This window comes from Populus trichocarpa, chromosome 5, assembly GCF_000002775.5.
Source record: "Populus trichocarpa isolate Nisqually-1 chromosome 5, P.trichocarpa_v4.1, whole genome shotgun sequence".
Taxonomy (NCBI): Eukaryota; Viridiplantae; Streptophyta; class Magnoliopsida; order Malpighiales; family Salicaceae; genus Populus; species Populus trichocarpa.
In genome coordinates, this window is record NC_037289.2 from 11,040,514 (window position 1) to 11,064,172 (window position 23,659).

At 31.7% G+C, this 23,659-nt stretch overlaps 1 protein-coding gene across 1 annotated transcript; it reads left to right on the forward strand.

The window, feature by feature from the left end:
* The first annotated feature begins 5,155 nt into the window (after positions 1-5,155).
* LOC7489740 (nicotinate phosphoribosyltransferase 2) lies at positions 5,156-15,584 on the forward strand. Its single transcript, XM_002306441.4, has 15 exons — positions 5,156-5,626; positions 6,416-6,563; positions 6,748-6,867; positions 6,968-7,102; positions 7,189-7,250; positions 8,478-8,553; positions 8,931-9,032; positions 9,900-10,016; positions 11,310-11,368; positions 12,345-12,519; positions 13,631-13,765; positions 13,843-13,941; positions 14,419-14,527; positions 15,110-15,222; positions 15,308-15,584. The coding sequence occupies exons 1-15, from the start codon at positions 5,475-5,477 to the stop codon at positions 15,383-15,385; spliced, it is 1,680 nt and encodes a 559-aa protein (XP_002306477.1). The 5' UTR covers positions 5,156-5,474; the 3' UTR covers positions 15,386-15,584.
* The last annotated feature ends 8,075 nt before the right edge of the window (positions 15,585-23,659 follow it).

The window sequence follows — 23,659 nt, forward strand, 5'->3', positions numbered from 1 at the left end:
TTGATGTTAAAAAAAATAAAATAATAAAAACAAAATCATATATTATTTTGAAATTTAATTGATATGTAATAATAGATGAGCAAGTTAATTTAATGATCTTTTGACTAAATTTATAAAAAGAAAGTAGAAAGAATTTTATGGATATCTTTTTTTTTCATTTATCTAATTGAATTATTGTATTAAATCTATTTTCAGGTACATCCCCCTATTGGATTGAACAGTAGATTAATTTCCTTATTTTTGTTGGATATCATGTTGTAATGAATGAATTTATCATTTTGTTATGTAATATAATGCGTCTACAGTTTATCGAAAGCTTTTTTGTGTAGGATAATCTTAATTATGAATTTCCTCTTTAATTATGAACTTATTTCGATTATAATTTCGTTAATGGTCCTTATTTGTAAATTTTTGAATTGCGTAATGTACTCCAGTTACAATTTTTAGAATAATTCTTTAGATTGCATCCATGTAAATGTGAGATATTGAATTGTTTAGACATGTATGAATTTGATTATTGAGAAGTTGTGATGTAATGAGAGGAAGATGTCCTGGATAATAGGACGAGTAAGAGATTTGTTAATTGAGGATTGTGAAAGAAGAGTCGATAACTTGATACCTAAAAATATAGAGGAAACTCTACTGAATTTTTATTGATTACAAAAAAAAATAATCCCTCACCTTAATTGAATTATTATGTCCTTGCTCTTTGTTTTAAATACATATGTTGGGGTTGTTACAAGGGTAGTGGTTTTTTTGCTTAAAACTTTGATTTTCAACCCATTGTTTTTAATCCAAAACACGTAAAAAGCATCTTAGACACCTTGATAATCTTCTTTATAGCATCAAAGAACCCAAAAAATTGTTCAAAAACCCTAAATCAACCTAATAAAAAAAAACTTTGTGAGCTTAGATCTACCATCCTTAGCGATGCTAATGTCAAAGAACACCCTATTGGAAACTCTCCTAATCAAATAGAACTCATTGATATCAAGATTGTCCATTTTGATGGCTAAAATTGATGTCAATTGATACTTTCTCTTTCTACCATCGAAATTCAACGAGTCTTTCTCTCCCCTGCCAAACTAAGGATTGAAAATAAGAAAATAAAGTTTTGTACCAAAATTGAATTGTAGAAAACTCAAAGGACCAAAAAGTGATCATTTGGGGAATTGGAGGACTAAATTGAACTTTTCAAGTCAATTTTGAAACCACCACTTATTTTCGATGTTTTGTTTTATTATTATTATCCTCATTCTTTCAATTTTGCCTTTGGTGAACAAATAAGAAGCAATTGACTATAAATTTTACAACAAAAGGACTCAATCAAGGAGAAACAAAGTTTGAGGATCAAAATGACATAAACAAATTTGCTCCTTGAATCCACAGTGAATTGTGAGACGGTGAACAATGCACATGTGTATAGTATTTTCACCTCATGGCTTTGTTTTCTTAATTAGTTATTTGACTCGAGCTTCGCCGTGGATCGAATAATTTTATTTTCAGTAAAAAAAATGAATAAATAGGCTTATCCTACGTGTGTTTTTTTAATAGAAAATGCAAAAAAAAAAAAAACAATTGAAAGGAAAAAAATGAAAATGAAAATATTTAATTAAAAAAATACAAAAACACACGATATAATTTGGGTTAATCAACCATACCTGCGAACTTAGTCATTGACCCTATTAGATTTAACAATTTTTTATTTCTAAAATTATTTCTTATTTAGTTATATGTCAATCAAGCACATGAGATTTGTTTTTATATCAAGCATCAATTTTTTTTAAAATGAAATGAGTTATTTATTTTTAATTTTAAGGGGTTAAATATACATCAAATTTAGAAATTATGAAGAAAAAAACAAACAACTATACAATAAATTAAATAATATTCTATAAAAAAATCATAAAACATTGTTAAAATTTTGATATATTTTTTTTAAAAAGACAACAAAATACTTCAAAAAAAAAAAAACCAAAATTGAAGGTTGAAATTAGAAAGAAAAAAAGTAAAATGACGAAAAAAATCAATTGACAAAAAATAAGGCCCAAGCATGTGAGCTTGGTTCGGGTGGCCTAGCGTGTTTAAGCTTAAAAACGCTCAAGTCTGTACACTTAGGTTGACTTAATTTTTTTTTAAGGGGCGGACTACCTATTGTCTGTTTTTTTTATTTTAAAAAAAAACAGGCTACGTGTCGCCTATTCCTTCCCAATGGTGGCTGAAAAATTATGGTAGATGTTTTTTTTCCAAAGAACTCTATTTTCAACCATTTTTTTTTATCCAAAACACTTAGAAAAATACCTTGATAAACTCATCCAAAGTTTTTTTTAAAAAAAAATATCCAACAACCCGAAATCCAACCCGAAACCAAAAATATTTCTGAGCCAAATATGTGTTTTTGATGCATTTTGATGATTAAAAATACTTAAGTGTAACTCCCCTAACCAAATAGAACATCATGCACCAAGTTCAACAGTTTTGGTAACTGTAGTTGGCATCAACAATGATTTTTTTTTATTGCCAAAATACATCGACTTCTCTCTCATCTTTTAAACTAAAAACTGAAAAAAAAAATTAAATCAAAATCAATTTTTTTTTAATGTTAAAAACTAAAGGGTCCCAATCTTTATAATTCAGAAAGTATCTAAACTGAACATTTCTCCAAAAAATTTGAAAATGCCATCAATTTTATCCGCATTTATCAATTTGATCATTTGTCTTTTAATTTTTTTTATTTCTTAACAATTTTAAATAAATAAGCCTTCAATTAGGTCATTAAATTAAAGAAAAAAAAAATATTTCTTTTAAACAAAGAAAAGAAATGGAAAAAAAAAAAGACTCATGGGCATAATGAATTCATATTGCTCATGAGTGTGTGTTTACGGTGTGTGTGTGTTGACTAACATTATTTCTCCTACACTTTTTAAGTATTGTTAATAAAATATATCATTTTTATTTCCATGGCATCCATTTAAACTAAACACTATTTTAGTGGGAATAAAATTTGTATTTTTATTTCTTTCATTTCATTTCATGTTATCAAACGACACTCGGATGGGTTTTAAAAAATAAATGGAAAAATTATCATGGATACCGTATAGTTAGTATTTTTATAATACTTCATCCTTTATATTTTTTTAGAAATACTATATATAAATTTATAGTATCAAAATACATCATTTGTAAATCATGAAGATTTTCTATTAATATTGATAAAAAAAAAAACAAACGGAAAATCATAATAAAGAAAAATCTAGATTAAATTATCATATTCTCCATTTGTTGTTGGGTGCAAGATTAGTCAATGGAATTTGATTCTTGGATTCCTTGGTATGATTTTTCAAGTGTGTCATACTTTGCTTGTTTATATTCCAGGGGACAGCATCAGATTTCAATTCTTTTTCTTCTCTAATTACAATGCATACTATGGCATAGATTTGTTTTTAGTGGATCACATTGGTTAGTGTGGAACAAAATTCGTTGTCTAAACTCTAAACCCTATTTTTAGCAATAAAATCTACTATACCAACCTATCAGATCATTTTAGTAGTCACATTTTGATTATTGAGGTTCTAATTAAGGACATGATATAAACGTTCACATAATTGAATATCAACCAAATATCATGATATTTGTTTGAAACACAACAACCTTATAGAAATTAAACCAAAATAAAATTTGAAGACCAATTTAAAATCAACCAAATATTGAATGATGAAATTAAAAAAAAATCAATAAAAACAAATATCAAATAATGAAATTAAAAAACATTAAAAGAAAAAAAAGATCTAAGCATGTGGGCCTGGGTGACCTTACGCTCAAAGCCTTTTAAAAAAACCCTTATGCATATACTTGCCAGGCTCGCGTCTATTTTTTGTTATTTTTTTCTTAAAAGTGAATGACGCGACAAGTCACATATTTCACATAATCCGACCACCACTGATCTGCCTGGGAAATTAGGGGGTTTCCTTAAAAATCTATTTCAACCCAATTTCATCCAAAAACACTTCAAAAATATCATAAAAACCTATATAAGCCATTTAATAACCCTAAAACACCCCAAAATTACTCAAAAAAAAAAAATCAATTGAATCCTAAAATTCAAAACCAAACTCGATTTGTCTTCCTCGGAACCCATTGACACAAAATAGTTTTTTTTAGTGGTCGAATCATGGTGTATTGACAATCTTGTTGTTTTTTAATGAGTTTTTCTCTTATCTTTTTCAAATTCAGAATTTAAAAAATGAACTTTTGAATGAAAGTGAAAATATCAAAAACTTTTGAGATTGACCATGTATTTTCTCATATTTTAGACTGTAGTCCTTTTATTTTTAATTATGTTTTTCTACAACAATTTAAAATGTTATCTCTTGAAATTAGATAAAAAATATTCAAATCAAAAAAGAAAAAAAATCTAGGCTGAAATTAAAAAAAAGAAGATGAAAATGTACCATTCTTTTAGTGGATTATATAATATATAATATAATTTAACTAAATATTGGTGGAACACGATAAATCATTTGAAGTTTCAAAACTTTTAATTCCTTTACTTTTATTAAAAGGTGATTAAAGATCGTCCGACTAGCTATTTCCATCGCATTCGGCACCATCCACTATACAATAGTAAAATGGTTTGATGAAAGCAATTAAATTAGCCTAGAGTTGATTTAATTAAGATAATATTTGTTTTCATGGTTATACCTGTTTTTTAAATTATTTCTATTTAAAAAAATATTAATTAATAATTTTTAAATATTTTTTTATTGATTTTATTATTAAAAAAATCTAAAAAAATATTATTTTAATTAAAATTTTTTTTTACATGCTACCAAACACACATTATCAAAAACATGATTTTAGATAGTATTTGGAACACGGTTGTTTTTCTAAATTATTTTTTTTAAAAAATTATATTTTTATAATTTTAAATTATTTTGATGTGTTGATATTAAAAATAATTTTTAATAAATAAAAATAATATTATATTAATATATTGTTAAGAAAAAATACTTTAAACTCTAATTATTATTATAATCTCAAATAATTTTCTGACATGATTAATTAATTATTATTGTTATTATTACAGTTGTCTCTTTAGATCGAAAAAAGAGAGGAAAAAGGCCAGGTGGTATCGGTTTCCAAGAATTATCGAACAAAAAGACGACAAGTACATCGTGTTCAACACTTATCTTTTCCACAGCTGCTTTCCTTTTCTTTTTCATTTTCCCGTTGAAACAAAATTCCAGCTCCACAAGGCGGCGCCGCCACCACCACCACCACCACCACCACCACCCTTGGTTTTTAACGGTCTCTCTCTCTTTCTCTCCACAGTCAGTTCTCACTTCACCCACGCCTCTTCTTTTCTTCTCTCTCACGTACGGTATTTCTCTTTCTCCCTCTACACACACGATATTTGTATATATGCATCGCTGAACATAGAAGCAGCAGAGCCTTAGAAAGAAAGAAAGACAGAGATGGATCAGCAGGTGAAAGCGAATGGGAATTGTTCCGGCCGGGTTGTGGAGGGACCGACGAACCCGATGGTAACACCCCTTTTGACGGACCTTTATCAGTTTACAATGGCTTATGCTTATTGGAAAGCCAATAAACATCAAGAGCGAGCTGTGTAAGTGCTTTGCTTTTGTTCTTCTTTTCTTTTCCTTTCCATAGATTCTCTTTTAGTTATTTATTTATTATTTGGTGGTTGAGGGAATTGGAGTTTTAGCTGTTTTTTTTCCTTAATCCTACTAAATTAACATTCCATCGGTTAGTTAATTACATTGTATAATTGGTTTATTTATTTATCAAAGCAGTAGTATTAAATTTGACTGAAGAATTAATTTGCCTGATTACTTTCGAGTTTTCAACTGGAGTTTTGCTTTAAACTTGAAATTCTTTCGCTTTTTTTAATAAAAAGAAAAATTGCTAAGATAATTTAATTTCTTTGGGGTTTTTCATTTGAATTTGGAAGTCTTTGTCAAGTTTCCATTTTTAATGGATAAATAAATAAATAATTAATTAGAATTTGACACCTTGTAATTAGTTGGAAGAAGATATCATGCTAAGGGCGGCCATTCTTTTTTAAAATTCAAGGATATCCTAGAATGTGACTTTAGATTATTAAAGTATAAGAAGGTAATTATCTCATAATTCATCGACCTGAATTTAACCTCGAAACGAAACAATTAAGGCAGTAAGGAAGGCCTTGGTCAAATACTAGTAAGTCTTCCTGAAAGCACTTTCAAAGTGTTTATGTCAGTCTTATAGCTTGCCGGGTGCTTTATTTTATCTTTGGGCTTCTGGTTATGCAGATCCCCTTGTGGGTATGCAGTCGTTTCCAGATTGCAAAGCTAATACTTATGGTTGAATGTACTGATCAAGGAGCTCGTTAATGTTTGTGTTATGCGGTTCTCAGGTTCGATCTATATTTTCGGAAGAATCCATTTGGTGGCGAATATACAGTCTTTGCTGGTTTAGAAGAATGCATCAGGTTAATTGCGAATTTCAAGTTTACCGAGGATGAAATCTCTTTCATCCGTGAAAGTCTTCCTGGTTCATGTGAGGTAAACGAGGCTGACCAGTAACAATCTTCAACTCAGGCCAAAATAATTTATAAATTTATGCTGTAGAGTAAAAATTGGAAAAGTTCAGGCATGTGATGAGAGCACTTCTCTCTTTCTAGAATTCGTGTTTCATGGGAACTCTCTTTTAATTCTGAAGAGAAGAACTAAATATAGGATCTGGCAGGATGGTTTCTTCGATTATCTTAGAGGATTGGACTGCTCAGAAGTTGAAGTATATTCCATTGCAGAGGGTTCAGTTGTCTTCCCCAAGGTACCTCTGCTAAGAATAGAAGGACCAATTGCTGTGAGTACCATCAAACTGTTTTTTCCTCTATTTTCTTGTTCATGGTTTACCATGCACCATTTTCTCTCAAGTTGATCTTAATCATTTAATGATGTTGTAGGTGGCGCAATTGCTGGAAACCCCATTAGTGAATCTTGTCAATTATGCATCTTTAGTGGCCACAAATGCAGCTAGGCATCGATTTGTTGCTGGAAAATCAAAAATGCTTCTTGAGTTTGGGCTTCGACGGGCTCAGGTTGCTGACTGTATTTTGATTCCTTTTTATGTTTTAAAGCTGGCTTGAGTTATCTTTTTTGAGAAAGCTTATTATTTTATGCGTAGGGACCTGATGGTGGGATATCAGCATCAAAATATTGCTACCTTGGAGGATTTGATGCAACAAGGTAATTCTAAACATTTAAGTTGCTGCATTTTTGTATCATGCAGTGATTCATCTCTCTTATGGATGGATCCTCAGAGTGGTAAACTTCTATGCGTTCTAATCATACAACAATGATTCATTTTAAGCATTATCTTTCCATGTTAAGAGCCACTTTAATATTTCTTGAATCCAAATATAATCTTTCATTCTGTTTGTTAGGAGGGGGAGGGATTGGAGAGAAGGGATGGAGTGTATATATCATTTGGCAAGAAGGATAAGAATCCAAAGAATCTTTCCTCACTTATAATTTCCAACCCTTACAATTTAGGTGGATTGGCTCCTATCCTTCTATTCGATTATAATTTTCAATGCTTTCAATTTGAATGGATTGACTCTTATCCTTCTCCTCTGTTAGCCAAACTACTAGAGGGATGGTAAACCATCCTTCCATCCTTTCTCCTCTCTTCCCTGTCCTTCTCCCAATCCATCCTTCCTGACAACAGACTCTTAAAGTAGGGAGTAGTAGCCAGTAGATAACACAGCTATGATTATCAACTACAAGAAAGTTTTTAGTGTACAACTCAATTTCAGCATATGAATTTCTTCAAAATCAGTTAACATGTGCTAAGGTGATTCAAGGTTGGTTTGGGTGGACATAGCTCAATGGTTCTAATTGTGCCTTTAGGAAATGGAGGAAAAACCGAGACAGGGAGCTTCTTCAAAGATGAGAAAAATATCTTGATTTACTCGGTGCATGGTTTACGAAATCATTGTATCTCATTGTGCCTTCAGGGAAAGGAACAAAACTGAGACAAGGAGCTTCTTCAAAGCTGAGAAAAATACCTTGGTTTACTTGGTTCATGAATTTGATAGCAAAGAGAATTTCTGCTTCCTCTCAAACTGGTTAAAGTGAGGCCTAAACCGTCCTTGTTCCTAAAATAGGGTAGGAATAGCATTATGGTGCTGGAAAAATTATTTTTCTGAATTTTGAGTGAGTGAGATATGGCCGGAGGTATTTTAATGCATTCATTTTTACTCCATGCATTGGCCCATAACTGATTTGTCAGCAACAAATTTCTAAGAAGCCAGTAGGCCTTTGTAATTAGCAACCAAATGATAATTTGGGTTTCTTTTATGCAACATGGATAAATAAAGTTGCATGCAAAAATCACATTTCTTTCCATGATACTATGGCTGTTTTTTGACATCTTAATTGATAGTTGCCTACTTCTGCCTTTTGTTTTGGCAGCAATGTTGCAGCTGGACGGTTATTTGGGATACCTCTGCGTGGAACACATTCCCATGCATTTGTCAGCTCATATATGGTTGGCAATTAATCTCAAAGAGCATTATAAGACATCCATTTTTATCTTTACAAAGGGAATTTCAGTGCAATTGAGATTATGTGTGTTTCATCATATATGCTTCATAGTTGCATTTCAATTAACAATTTTTTTTTTAAATGCATGTGCTTAAAATGATATAGTGGTCATTTTGTGCAGTCATGAATGTTAATTCTTAAGATAAATTTTCTCCTTTTGGCACCTCTCTTTCTCTCTCAAATTAAGGCCTGTTTCTTTTTCTGCGGTATTTCACATGCTTGTGCCAATGTTTATACATGTATGCAATGTGCGTTAAATGATATTATTTCCTTGCTTTAGGTTTAGTCAATCTTTCATCTAAATTATCCAGTTCTTTGTAGAGCCCTGATGAGATCATAGACAAGTCGCTTCGAAGTGCTGATGGATCAAGTAGTTGTGAGGACCTCGTCAGTTTAGCTCAGACATGGTTAAGTAAAATTCAGGTCTTCTTCAATGGCCCTCTGCATTCATTTTGATAATTCGTCAAAAGTTGTTCATCCTATGTTCGTCTTGAAAATGTTTGCCTAGATAACACAAAATAAGTATTCTTTCATTTATTTTGAGATAACTAGTTGTGTGGCTTATGGATCCATCTGTTGTCAGTGTGGGGTAGAAATACAAGGAAAGTAAATATGGAAGTTTTTAATTTGTTGATGAAACTTCTATAGATGTGAGTTGTGTAATCAAGAATGCTCAGTTAGCGTACTTTAAAAAAAAATAGAAAAAGAAAAAGATGAAAAAAAAGGGACCGAGGTCCAATTTTTTCACGTTCTAAAAGATGAAAAACTTCTTCTGTTATTTATGCTAGCAGTTATATTTGTGCATTACATGTGAGCTTATTTATGTTAAACAATCTTGATATTATCATAAAAGTGCACTCTCTTTCTCTCTCCACTTGTTATAACCTTGTTGAGGTTTCTAGAAGGAGCACACGTGATTTTTCACTCTAAATTCAGACTGCCGAAAGATTTTTCTTGTTCTACATATATTTTAGATTCCAGAAAGTGCATTTTGTTTTTGGGAATAGTGTTTTTGGAAAATAATGCTGATTACTTCTAAAGACGTGCCAAGATTGAGTTTTTTAGGAACTTAATGGTTTGTAGCAGATACTATCACACTGAGAAAATCTAGCACTGCAAGTCATTTTAATATCTAACATTGATAAATATATTTTCTTACTTCCTTGACAGCTAATTGGTATGAACAATGGCTTGATCCTATAATTCATTCTTCATTTGCTTATTATGCTCCCTTTCACTTTTTTTTTCTTTAATTTTTTTTGTTTGATTAATATGGTTCATGCTATGCAGTGGTCAAGTTCATTACGTGGTATTTTTGGTGAGACCAATCAAAGTGAGCTGGCAGCTTTCACCTCATATGCCTTGGCGTTCCCTATAAGCTTTTTAGCTCTTGTTGACACATATGACGTGAGTTTAGTTTTTTCTTCTATGTTTCATTTCCCTGGGGACTAAGCCTATCTGTCAATAACTGTTTCCTGGATAAACGTTTTTTCCTTTTCTTTTTTTTTTCCAATTTATTTATCAAGATTTGACATCTTGCTGGTTGATGTTGTGCTTTTCTTTAGATTCTCAATATTGAAGTTAAGATTGACATACAATCCTGGGTGATCAGGATTATCCCTCACAGAAAACCTGTGTACATGTTTAGCACGAAATATTGTAAAGAACAAGCCAAAGTCAACAATTGTTTGATCAAATTTCAGTAACCTCTTAAACTCTATTCAAATTTGCAGGCATTGTTTATGAAGTTCATCTTCTCAAAACACCTGTCATCTAGGCCACTCAATATCTTGAAATTTATAAAAAACCATATTCTTTTGAATGAATTGAGACATTAAGGTTGCATTTACTTGTGAAAAAGTTTTCCAGAATTTTTTCCTAAGAAACAGAAAACTAAAGAGCACATGTTATTAATTGGGAATGAAAATTGTTTTTTGAAAACATCTTTTCTAATTCTCCATTTTTCTAGAAAATTGGAAAACACGGAAATGGTTGTCTTCCAAATCCTTTTCCAAATTCTCCACTATTAAAATAAAGGTCATGTTCGGCTCACCTAATATTTATGGCCATTCCTTTTCATATTTTCAACTTAAGCCAAACAAGGTCCTTGTTAAAAAAAAAGGCCATTGTTTTCTATTTTGGAAAATTTGTATTTAGTTAACATGTTCCCTTAATTTTCCAAAATAGAAAACAATGTAGCCTAACCACAATGAATCTTTAGGCAAAATATCTGCAAAGTTTAATTATATGCTGTCTTTACCTGCATCCTGCACTTTGTCTTGTTAATAAGCTAAGTTGTTATTTTACAAATCATATATCTAGTAATCTGTAAATGTGACCAAGAATCTGAATGTCAAGATGAAGGGAAATCTTATCAAGGTCTATAGCCTCTGAAATTTATTCCATTTCACCTCTGCTTTCTATTATGTATAACTCTTCTTCTCAAAATGCTGATGTTTATATTTTGCATCATCAAGCATGTGGCATTCTACAGAATAGACTCTAAACTTTTCCATTATGAAGTGGTGCAAGAACTCTTATAATGTTTCCATGACCAGCAAAGGTTAATTATATGTTGCACCTTCTTTTTGCTGCATTCTGAACTTTTGTCTTAAAATTTAAGTGGTGTGGTTACTTTAATTAATTATCACTTTATAGCAGTTAAGATTGTTTTTTTAATCTGTTTATTTTCTTTATCAGGTTATGAGGAGTGGAATCCCTAACTTTTGTGCAGTTGCTCTCGCACTTAATGATCTTGGGTAAGTCATAAGGTTTATGAGTGTATTGGAATTCTTACTAAGCAAAATTTCCTTTTTCTTCTACTATCATGAGTACTGAAACATACAGTTTTTTCTTTGTTTTTTTCCTTAAATTTCTCATTCCCTTCTTTTCATCATGTTTGGGTAATAGTATCTCTCTCAAAAGCTCAATGCCAATATTAGGCAATTCAAATTATTAGGCTTTATTTGGCATTGCGGTCCAACCATGCCAAATAAATTTTGAATTTTGAATTTTGTTCTAGCTTCAAATTAATTTTTTTGGTGTTTTTGGATTGTTTTGATGTGCTGATGTCAAAAATAAATTTAAAAAAATAAAAAAACATGATTTTGACGTATTTCCAAGTAAAAAGCACTTTGAAAAACAACTTCTACCACACTTTCAAATAGGCCCGTAGCAGGCATGAATGGCAGCACCAAGATCTCATATTCTGAAACTGTGACACTGCCTCCACTTTGGTTAATGCTTTCAGTTTCACAAACCTATCCAACATTGAAATCACATGTCTTCACATCTAACAGATGGCTTCTGCCATCCTATTGATTTATACCAATGTCTTGGTATCTCCTCCTTTGGCCCTGGCCCTGTTTTTCCTTCAACCGGGGCTTTAACTGAATATTCCTGTGATTCAGGATTCAACCAGATATTTGCAATATACAGTTTAACAATTTGCTACATTTTACAAGCTTCATGCAACATTTTCCAGAGCTCGATGCATCAGTTTCTCACAGCCATTTCCAATGATTCACCTCCAACAGCAATTTCTATCTTAAACCAAAGGCATTGATGAGAAAACTCCAGATATCATTCATCATTAATCAATGTCACATTAGCTTGTGGTTCAATTGTCTAGTCTTTTATTTGCATAGCTTTCTGAAAATGTTTTATTGTTCCTCCATGGTGACCTTTTAATAGTACTCAATTTACACTGGTGATTTTAGATGGTTTACTTTGCAGATATAAAGCGGTAGGCATTAGATTAGATTCTGGTGATCTAGCATATTTGTCTTGTGAGGCCCGGAAGTTCTTTAGAGCCATTGAGAAAGAATTTGGAGTTCCTGGTTTTGGAAAGATGAGCATTACTGCTAGTAATGACCTCAATGAGGAAACTTTAGATGCTTTAAACAAACAGGTAATCATTCTGCAATAAAACTGCTCTGGTGCTCTGAGCAAATTACTTATGTTTCCTGTTTTGGAGCTCAGTGAAGGGATTAGTTATTCTATAGAGCATGTTTTAGAATGGTTTCACATGAAAATTCTCTGGCATTGTGGGTTTGCTCCTGGCATGATCATACGCTGCTGAGCAACCACGAAAATTTCTGACAAATATCTGGCATCAGAGCTGTCTTACTTAGCTGCATGCTATGTTAAGATGCCATAGCTGAATGCCACTAATTTTACTTCAAGCCTGGGGCAATTTATACATTTAACTGAGATAATTCAGTAAGTAATGGGATACAGTTTTCAAATACAGAAAGGGCTCAAAATATTGTGTTTCAGTTTTTACACCATGAATTATGATCTTTATTCATAAAACTTTTCTTAACTACTAAAGATAAAAACTTAAAAAAGCCACATAATGTGTGGTTTCATAATCCGTCATCCAATGCCCTACATAATCTGCTCTGTTGTTATCTTCATGTGCCTTTCAACACTCCTTAGGCATCTGCTTCCATGCCTTTTCTCCACATGGGAAATTCTTAACACAAAATTACGAATTTATGTATTTTGTTATGTTGGAGAGTTATTTAGTTGAAAAATATTTTGGTCAAACATTAAATGCCAAAATTGTTGCTGATCTAGTTTTCAAATGTGTTACAGCAGCATGAATAAAATTTCCATTATTCTGAGAGCTTGTTTATTTTTGTATTTCAAAAGTGCTTTCGAAAAAAATTGAAAATTTTTAATTTTTTTCTTTGCTTCAAATTAATATTTTTTTGGTATTTTTAGATCATTTTGATGTGCTGATATCATAAATGATTTTTAAAAATAAAAAAATTATTTTGATGCATTTTCAAGCGAAAAACACTTTGAAAAGCAACCGCTGTCATATTCCCAAACACCCTGGAAGCAACAAATAGTTGTAAATTGCTCTTACTAATAATTTATGTTGCTTATCCGTCGTAGTATGTTAAATCATGTATGTTTATGATGAAACTGTTTTGACAACAGAGAAGAAAAAGGCAGATGTGCATTTTGTTGGACCTCAATTTTAATTGGTATAGCATTTTTTGGCTGCACAGGGTCATGAAGTTGATGCATATGGAATCGGAACCTATCTTGTAACTTGCTATGCTCAAGCTGCTTTGGGTTGTGTCTTCAAGCTTGTTGAAATAAACAATCAGCCTCGCATCAAACTTTCTGAAGATGTTTCAAAGGTTTGATCCAAGTCAAAGAAACTTCTGTTAATTTTTATTGAATCACTGATTTTTGTTCCCCTTCATTATTTTACTAGGTTTCTATACCATGCAAAAAACGGAGTTATAGATTGTATGGAAGAGAAGGCTACCCACTGGTGGACATAATGACAGGGGAAAATGAACCATCTCCAAAGGTAGTGCATTGATTAATGGATTTATCATCAAAGTGCTCCGTGTGCTCAAATCTTTGATTTACGCCAAGTACCACCACCATTGTTGTATATATTGTGTTATTTATGAATATGTATTCTGAGAGTGCTGGCATGATCATTTTATCAAAGATTTTTTCCCTGAGCAAGCTGAGGGGTTGGTATTCCAAATCGTTGTTGCTATTATTTCATATAAAAAATTAAATTGTGAGTGCAAATATTAGAATATAATGGACTGCAGAGTCTGGTGAGATCTCAGTTATTGATTTTTACATTAGTTTTACTAGGTTGGTCATAAGAGTTCCTCATCAACATCAACATCAACGGTCACAAACTTTTGATGCCATGCACTTTTTGTCCCCTTTTTAACACGTGATTGAGCTGCTTGTCTGGATAGAGTTGACTCGTTATGGTGATTGGATGAAGGAAAAAACAAAATTTCTTCCTTTTCTGAACTTTCAGGTGGGAGAACGGATACTATGTCGCCATCCTTTTAATGAATCCAAGAGAGCGTATGTGGTTCCACAGCAGGTTGAGGAGCTTCTAAAGTGTTATTGGCCTGGGAGCTCAGGTAGGGGTTTCTATGACCTAAACATATTTAGGGTCCATTTAGCCTAACGTATGAAAAAACAATTTTTTAATTATGAATCGTTTTTCATAAATAATTTATGATAAAAATAAGTTAAAATGACTTTAACTTAGAATTATGTTTTGGTAAAATTGACCTAAAGCATTTTTTTTTTTTAAAAAAAAGAGGTAGTATAAGTTAGAATTTATAAGTTGAAGTTTTTAAAATCTGGACTCAATTTTATTACAAACATTTTTAATTTAAAGCCAAAAGTTGTTTCTAACAAACATATCCATGACTTTTCTACCAGTCAAAAGTTAAAAAAATAACTTAAATCAAGTGGAACTTAAGCATGTGAGATCATTATTGAATAAGTTGTTTTGGGGATTTGCATCTTCACAAAGGCTAGCACATATAAGACATGATTATTTCTAAACATGCAATGATTTGGTTTGTAGTTAAGATGAAATTTCAGGACTCAGCATTGTATCACACCCAAGTTGAACATTGTTTGTCCACAGACTATACCAACAGGCTCAGCTTACTTCATCCATGCAGCCTACAATGAATTTTTGTTTCTTGCAGATAAACCAAGAGAAGATTTACCTCCTCTCAAGGACATTAGAGATCGCTGTATCAAGCAGCTTGAGATAATGCGTCCTGATCACATGAGGCGGCTGAACCCAACACCATACAAGGTGATGTTTCTGTCTGTTGTGAATATTTTCTTCTGTAATTTTAGATGGCTGCAACCATGGGAATGTTAACTTGAAAGCTTTGCAGGTGAGTGTAAGCGCAAAATTGTATGATTTCATCCATTTTCTATGGCTCAATGAGGCACCTGTCGGGGAGTTGCAGTGAGGATTGGTAGCCAGATTTGGTGCATGGAACTTTGTACAAAAATGCTGGTCAAGTTATGATTCCAGTAGATTTGGAGGAGACTCAATGAGCACTCAACACATAGATGATTCACTTTTCATTAAGATGCACCTTGGATTTAATAAACCATTTTGTTTCCCTATTTATTTATAAAATAATTGATTGTTTTCCTTTTGTCCAACCAGTGTGTTCTTTCAATTTTCCAACTTACCATTACTTTATATTTCGAGTCAAAATGCAATTATAAGCATTAGAAAGACATTTAAATTTAGGTTGAAAATGGAGATTTTGTTTTTAATTTGTCTTGTATACTCTCTATTACATTTTAAGCTACGGCTATCTAAAGATGGATAAGGTCTTTTAATTTTAAGGGTTCGAAACTTGGACATAATCTTGTGTAAATGAAGAAAAAGAAATTCCTAATCTTCTAACCCATCAAATCATATCACACGGGAACGTCTAATTTTTTTTTATTTAACTGTTCTATAATAAAAATAAATATTTATCAAAATTATAGAGAAAAACATTATTCTTTTCATGAAAACTATATTTTTTTTTTATTAATGTGAGTCTTTGTTTTGATAAAAAAAATGATTTTTTATTAACAACATAGTTTCATTGAATAAAAATTAACAACAATTAAGAATTATGGTCATAAAAACAATAATAATTTGAATTAAAAAGCAAAAGAATATATTTTTAATCAAAAACTTAATTTTGTTGTTCATGCAATTCTTTTTTATTTTGATGAAAACATGATTTTTTTTATGAGAAGTATTGTTGTTTATGTAAAAACATATTATACTCATGAAATCAATTTTTAATTAAAAAATTAAAAAAAAACATGAATCAATCATATACCTATATGAAAAAATTAAGAGCAATAAATTTGAGAAAATTATATTAAAATTCTCATTCAATATTAACAAGGAAATTAATTTTAAAATTAAAAATATCAAGATAATACATGATTTTTCATAAAACAATCATTATTATCATAATAAATAGCCATAATAATCTTAGATCTAGTCAAGTCAATGACTCAGGTCTAAGATTTTTATTGTTTCTTTAAAAACATTACCATTACTTGAACATCATTTTTTTTATGTTAGAAAAAAATTTGGTTAGACTTGCATTGTAGCATAAGCTAGAAATCTAGATTTACTCAAGTTATTTTTTGAGTTTTTTTAATTGAATAGTTTTTTTTTACCTTCAATCTTTGGTTAATTAAAATTAGGTTTAATAATTTGTTTCAATTTGCGTTCCACAATGTTATCACAATTTTATGCTCTACATCACAAGTCTTGCAAGTTAACTATGATTGACTTAAAACAACCTAATGTGTAGCCATCTCAATATTTTAAAAATATTTCTTTTAGCACGTTTGAGATTTTTGACTTCCTGATGTCTTTATATTTTTTTTAAAATTGAAAAAAAAAATGATCTGACCTAAGACACAACGCGGGCCAAGAATCTAGTCATTTCTAAAGAAGATAATTATCTAATAAAAGAGAAATTAATGTAATCCATGTTTGTGCATTTAACAAACTTACCCATTATGGCACTACAATATCATCATATCTCTCTCTCTCTCTCTCTCTCTCTCTCTCTCTCTCTCTCTCTCTCTCTCTCTCTCTCTCTCTCTCTCTCTCTCTATTACGAATAATTTTTTTCAATTTGCAATAGATTGTCTTTTTTCTACATGATTTTAGGTTTTTCTATTTATTCTTTTTGGTTCTTGAAAAATGCCTAAAAGCCTAGTTTAGATTGTATTGGTAAGACTTAAGCTTATATAAAGTCCTGAATAACCTAGTCTAGTAGAGGTTGGGCATAGGAAAAGTAGATGGGCTTGACCTAGACACCATCCAAACTTGGCTCTACCAAACCCATAAAAAAATTGTAAGGTCAAGCATGTTCTAACTTAAGCCCAAACACAATCCAAACCTTATTTTATTTTTTAGTAGACATTAATTGCTCTTGTTGTACTTTGTCTTTTGGTTCCTTATATAAAAATGCTAATAAAGGTTTGTTATTCAAGATATCCTTTAATAAAAAGCTTTTTCTTAAAAAATAATTTCAACTCCTATTACTATAATAATTTTTAAAGTTTCAAGTGTTAAGCTTTTGAAACACTTCCTTCTTTTATTATTGGTCATTCTAAAGACATTCAACTAGATCTCACTACTATTGAGAGAAATCCTTCACCGGTTATTACTACTAAATCTATTTCTAAAGTTAGTTTTTATAAGCCTTTAATAATGGAATCTCTTAGGGTACATGCCTTTCATGTTAAAGGTAAATATGTTTCATAAAAAGCTGTCTTTGACAAGGTAAAAGCTATATTGGAAATGTATCTAATTTAGAAGAGAGTAGCATTAAAGAAGAATAAAGAAAGAATGAAGATTTCAATATCACATAAGCCTCACAACCAATTGGTGTCTTGAGTGATCTTGTCCTTCCATTTCCATGAAATGAGGTTATTATAGAGGGTAACTATATTAAGAATAACCCAGGAGTTTAGCTTATGTCATTGATCGATCCTATTATATTAATTTAGTAATTGAGTCTTTAAGGCTGAAGTTTCCTCTTCCTCCATAACACTAGAATACCACTACACTAATGCTCCTGCATCTCCTGTTAAAGGATAAGAGGTCATGGTGAATCTATTAACTTATCCAAGTTAGTATACAAGTTCCTATTATTATTTCAAGAAGCTTTTAATTTTTATTAGTGTTCACATATAACTTTTTTCTTTGTATCATGGAATTGTAAATGATATGCTCTCTGAAATATCTACTCATTCACTAATACATGTCTAATATCTTAAGATATAGTATGAGAAGACAACCAGCCAGGGGAGTTTTTGTTAGCCAATTCTTAAATGACACCTATACTAGTTAATTGAAGCAATTCTTAAATGACACTCTTTCCCAATACCTTAAAGATTTGTTGGATCATAGTGCAAGGTAAGCCTTAGTACAATAATAAAAAGATATTAATCTCCTTATTAATACCAAAAAACTACAATAAAATATTGTAGGATGTCCATAAATCTTTCAAAACCCAAAAAGAATCTTGGAAAATTGAATACTAAGATGTCTAGAAGACCAACCACTCTTAAAAGTTGAGTTTCAAGAAATTCAGATGGTTTGTATAAGGGAAGAATTGACTATTGATGAAAGGAGCTTGTTAAGGCTAAGACTGATCTAAACCTTAAAGATATTGAATTGAGGAGCTATGTAAATAAATGTATATCACTCTAAAAATCAATAAATACCATCTCATATCTTTTAAAGTAAGCAATAAAGACCTTTAAGATGGTAAACTTTGAATGATATTGTTAGTGTTCACTCATCTTGGGAGTCTAATAGAACTAGGATGAATAGTTGTTTCCAAACTAAATATGATTATCTACTGAGATTTTATAAAATATAAACTTAATTTATTCTTTGTATTATTTAAACAACAATATTATTTTAATATTGATTGATCATAAAATAGTCTAAATTCATGTTATAAGTACATAAACACCAATTCAAACTAATTTATATACTAAAATGTAGTTAAGTATGCATGATGTATAATCAACCTAAACCTGAAGTGATTTATGAACTCAAGTTTTCTAGTAAGGGTAATATTTCTTTAAATATCAATCATTGATAGATTAATAGTGTAATTGCTTATCCTAGTTTTCTAGGTGATAGGCATATTTTTCAGAACATTAAAAATAACATATGGACCATCTTAGCCAAGGACCACTTGTATTATTTCAAATTCTTTTGGCTAATTAGAAGTATGACTTTCCACATTAGATCATTATATGAGAAATATTTTGATCAAATATGTTTGTTATATTCCCTTTATACCTTTTATTTCATGTGCTAGCAAATGATCTTATATATAATGTCTCACCTTATCCAAGTCCTTTAATTCAGCTAACATTGATGATTGATAGTCTAAAATATTCATGTTACACTATGCAACTTTTTTGAGTGATTATAACTTGAGCTCTATTGGTAACATGACATAATAACCATACATTAACGTAAATGGTGAGGTTCCTAAAGTAGTCTTTTGTGAAGTCCCACATACCTATAGTACTTCTAACAAAGTATCATGCCAAGTATTAAGATTGTCCTGACTAATTTTTGAATATCAAGAATCATAGTTTTATTGATCAATTTTGTTTTCTCAATGACTTGGACATAATAGGTGGAGTGGACTATTTTCAATTCATACTCTTATAAGAATTACTTCCCATGTTTTCTAGTAAATATTGAGACCCTTGGTTAGTAATTATAGTTTCTAGGAGTCTAATCTATTTCTTATTGATTTTGACCATTATTTTCATAATGATTAATCAATAAGGAATAACTTCAACCTCCTTGATGAAGTAATCTATGGCAACTATAATATAGTTATATCCTCTTGATAATGGAGGATGTATCTTACCAATTATATCCAATGCCCAATCCTTAAGTGGTCATGGTTTGACCATTGCATTGAGTTCATTAAAATGTATATTTTGGATTGAACAAAACTGTTAACACTTTTGGCATCTTTTTGAATAACTAATGCAATCTTTGGTTATGTCTGACCAATGAAAGCCATAGTTTATAATAATCCAGCTCATCTTATTGCTAGATTTGTGACCTCTATAAAACCCTTCATAAATCTCAAATATGATAAAAAAAAAAAGGCTTCGTTTAGTCTTAAACAGCTAGGAGAAACTCCAATCATATGCCTTGTGTATAATACATCTTTAAGGAGTATATAATATCCACTTTCATTTTTAAAAGATCTTAAAAATTTCTTTGAAAGATCTAAAAAAACAATTTGATTTCAACCTTATAATCTATCGTTAATCAATAGCACTAATGTCACTAAGACCCTTTGTTTGTACTTGACAAAATTTTAGTAGTAATTTTATTGTTATTATCTTATGCATTTTCAGCCATAGAATCCACATTGCTTTGTTTGTCATGACATTCCTATTAGATATCAGTTATGATTGATGAATTAATGATTTTGATAGGGATAACGCCATGATTATTGAAGGTCATTTTGTATACTAATCCATATTGAGCCATGTCATTGTCTTTTATATGATTTTCTCTCATTGAAAAAAAAAAGATTAGATCTTAATAAAATTTGTGGCAACAATATGGTATGAAGTTACAGTTGGGTGTTCACACTTATATTCACAAAATCAGTGGTTGATAATAAGTAATGAACCCCTAGTCAATATGAATAATTGTGCTTCTAACTCTATGAGCATTTCTAGATCTATAATTAAGGCCTCAAATTTAGTGTGATTGTTTATACAAGAAAAATCAAGCAAAAATGTTAAGGTTACATTATGATCTATTGAGGATAAAATGATCACCCCTTCACGAGCTTTGTTCTTATATTTAGATCCATCAAACCATGATTTTTATGGAATAAGTTTTGCATGATAATATTGGTATCCTATTCTAATTTATGGTTGATGTTTATGCATGGATGACCGACTAAGAAATCAACCAAAACTTGGTCTCTTTTTGCTTTTACGACATATAATATAGAATAAATTCAAATAATGCAAATATCAATTTTCCAATACGACCTTTTGAAAAAGGTTTTGACAACATATATTTAATTAAATCTATTTTATAGATTACATAAACATTAATAAATAACATATACTAATGTAATTTTACATAAGCAAAATACAAAGACTGACATAATTTCTCAATTGACGTATATATTTCTTTAACCTTTGTGGGTACATGACTATGATAACACAACTTGTTTGTGTATACAATCATTTTCTTATAACAGCATATTGCTAATTGATCATTTAGTGGCTTTCTAAGCCTTGGTGGGTCAATACTAGAGATTTGATTAGACAAACTTTTATATCTTGAAAGGTAACTTGTTGCTTTTCAGTCCATTGAAACTCATCAGAGCTCTTTCTTTTTAGTAGCTTAATAACAAGTCTAATATTCCTTATCGTATATGAAAAAAACCTCCTTAGAAAATTAATCCTCCCATTAAGGCTTTGTAATTCCTTCTTATTTCAAAGAGGTTATGCTTCCACGATTGTTCGTGCTTTATTCTTTTCCATCTTTATGCCTTGTTGATGCACTAAGAATCCCATAAAATTACTTATTTGTACTCCAAAGACATAGTTTAAAGGGTTTATTTTTAAGTTATACATTCTTATTTGTTCAAACGAAACACAGAGGTCATCTAGGTGGGTGAACTTTGACTTTATCATAATATCATCAACATAAACCTTCATATTATGACTAGTCATATCCTGAAAGATTTTTTATTTCCTTTATTATTTTTTCTGTAATATAACTCCAACTTTCCTAAAAACAATCATGCACACCTCAACACAAAAAAGGACTAATGCATGACTAAATAGAAATTGTTAACTGAAATTTCACCTCATTAATCAATGAAAATCAATGATGTTTCATGTGAGCAAAACTTTCACCTCATTATTTGCATTGTTAAAATGCTTAATCAATGAAAATGTAAACACCCAAAGGAAAATATATATATATTTAGAGAGAGAGAGATGATGATGAATGCAGTTTTCGCTGCCGATGCAGAAATCGACAGCGACGCGGTTTTCGCTGCCGATGCAGAAATCGGCAGCGATGCATTTTTCGCTGCCGATTCTGGACTGGGCAGCGATGCAGTTTTCGCTGTCGATTCTGGACTTGGCAGCGATGCAGTTTTCGCTGCCGATTCTGGACTGGGCAGCGATGCAGTTTTCGCTGCCGATTCTGGACTTGGCAGCGACGCAGTTTTCGCTGCCGATGCAGAAATCAGCAGCGATGCAGTTTTCGTTGCCGATTCTGGACTTGGCAGCGACGCAGCCTTCACTACCGATACAGAAATCGGTAGCGACACAGTTTTCGCTGCCCATTTCTTGATCGGCAGCGACGCAGTTTTCGCTGCCGATGCAGAAATCGGCAGCGACGCAGTTTTCGCTGCCGATTTCTCAATGAACAGTGACGCAGAGCTGGGAGGGAGGGGTAAAACTGATTTTAGATAAACCAAACAAGGATAAGGACACACCTAAACCAACCCCCAAACAACCCATTTCATTGGATGGGTAGTATAAATACAAAGAGGGGAGAGAGAATGACCCATCTTCTTCCAAATCCAGCAGCTGCATGCCGTTCTTCCCTTCCCCTTTCACAACAGAAACGTGAATCAGACCAGTAGAGATTACTTTGTGAACTTGTGAGGGAGAGATGAGACCTTGAGAGAGGAGTGGGCAGCTGCATAGAGGAGAGGAAAAAGAGAGCTGGAAAATGTGAGAGGAAGAAGAAGGAGGAGAACCAGCAGCTGAATAGTGTCAAACCTTCCTCAAACTTAGTTAAATTCAGAAGGTATGGGTCATGAAACTCTCTTCCTCTCCCCCGTAAGATCAAAAACGAAAATGAAGAAGAAAAACCCTAAGAAAAGAATTGATCTAAGATCTAAGCCAGCTGTGAAGGAAGCTGAAATTAACCAAGAGAACAAGCAAACAAAAGTGAAATAAAGTCAATTTCAGAACATCTAACAAATCATGGTAGAGGGCTGGCTTTAACTAGGGGGTAATTAATGTGTTCTGCTGTGATGTTGTTGCTGGACTTAATGTGTTCTGCTGTGATGATTGTTGCTGGAATTAATGTGATGTTGTTGCTGGAATTAATGTGTTCTGCTGTGATGATTGTTGCTGGAATTAATGTGTTCTGCTGTGATGATTGTTGCTGGAATTAATGTGATGTTGTTGCTGGAATTAATGTGATGATTGTTGCTGGAATTAATGTGTTCTGCTGTGATGATTGTTGCTGGAATTAATGTGATGTTGTTGCTGGAATTAATGTGATGTTGTTGCTGGAATTAATGTGTTCTGCTGTGATGATTGTTGCTGGAATTAATGTGTTCCACTGTGATGATTGTTGCTGGAATTGATGCTCCCGATTTGTGTGTTGCGCAGCAAAATTCTGTTTCGCTGACGCAACTGAACCTGCTGCAGCGATTTGATATTCGCTGCCGATTTGTGTGTTGCGCAGCGAAATTCTGTTTCGCTGCTGCAACTGAACCTGCAGCAGCGATTTGATATTCGCTGCCGATTTGTGTGTTGCGCAGCGAAATTCTGTTTCGCTGACGCAACTGAACCTGCAGCAGCGATTTGATATTCGCTGCCGATTTGTGCGTTGCGCAGCGAAATTCTGTTTCGCTGACGCAACTGAACCTCCTGCAGCGATT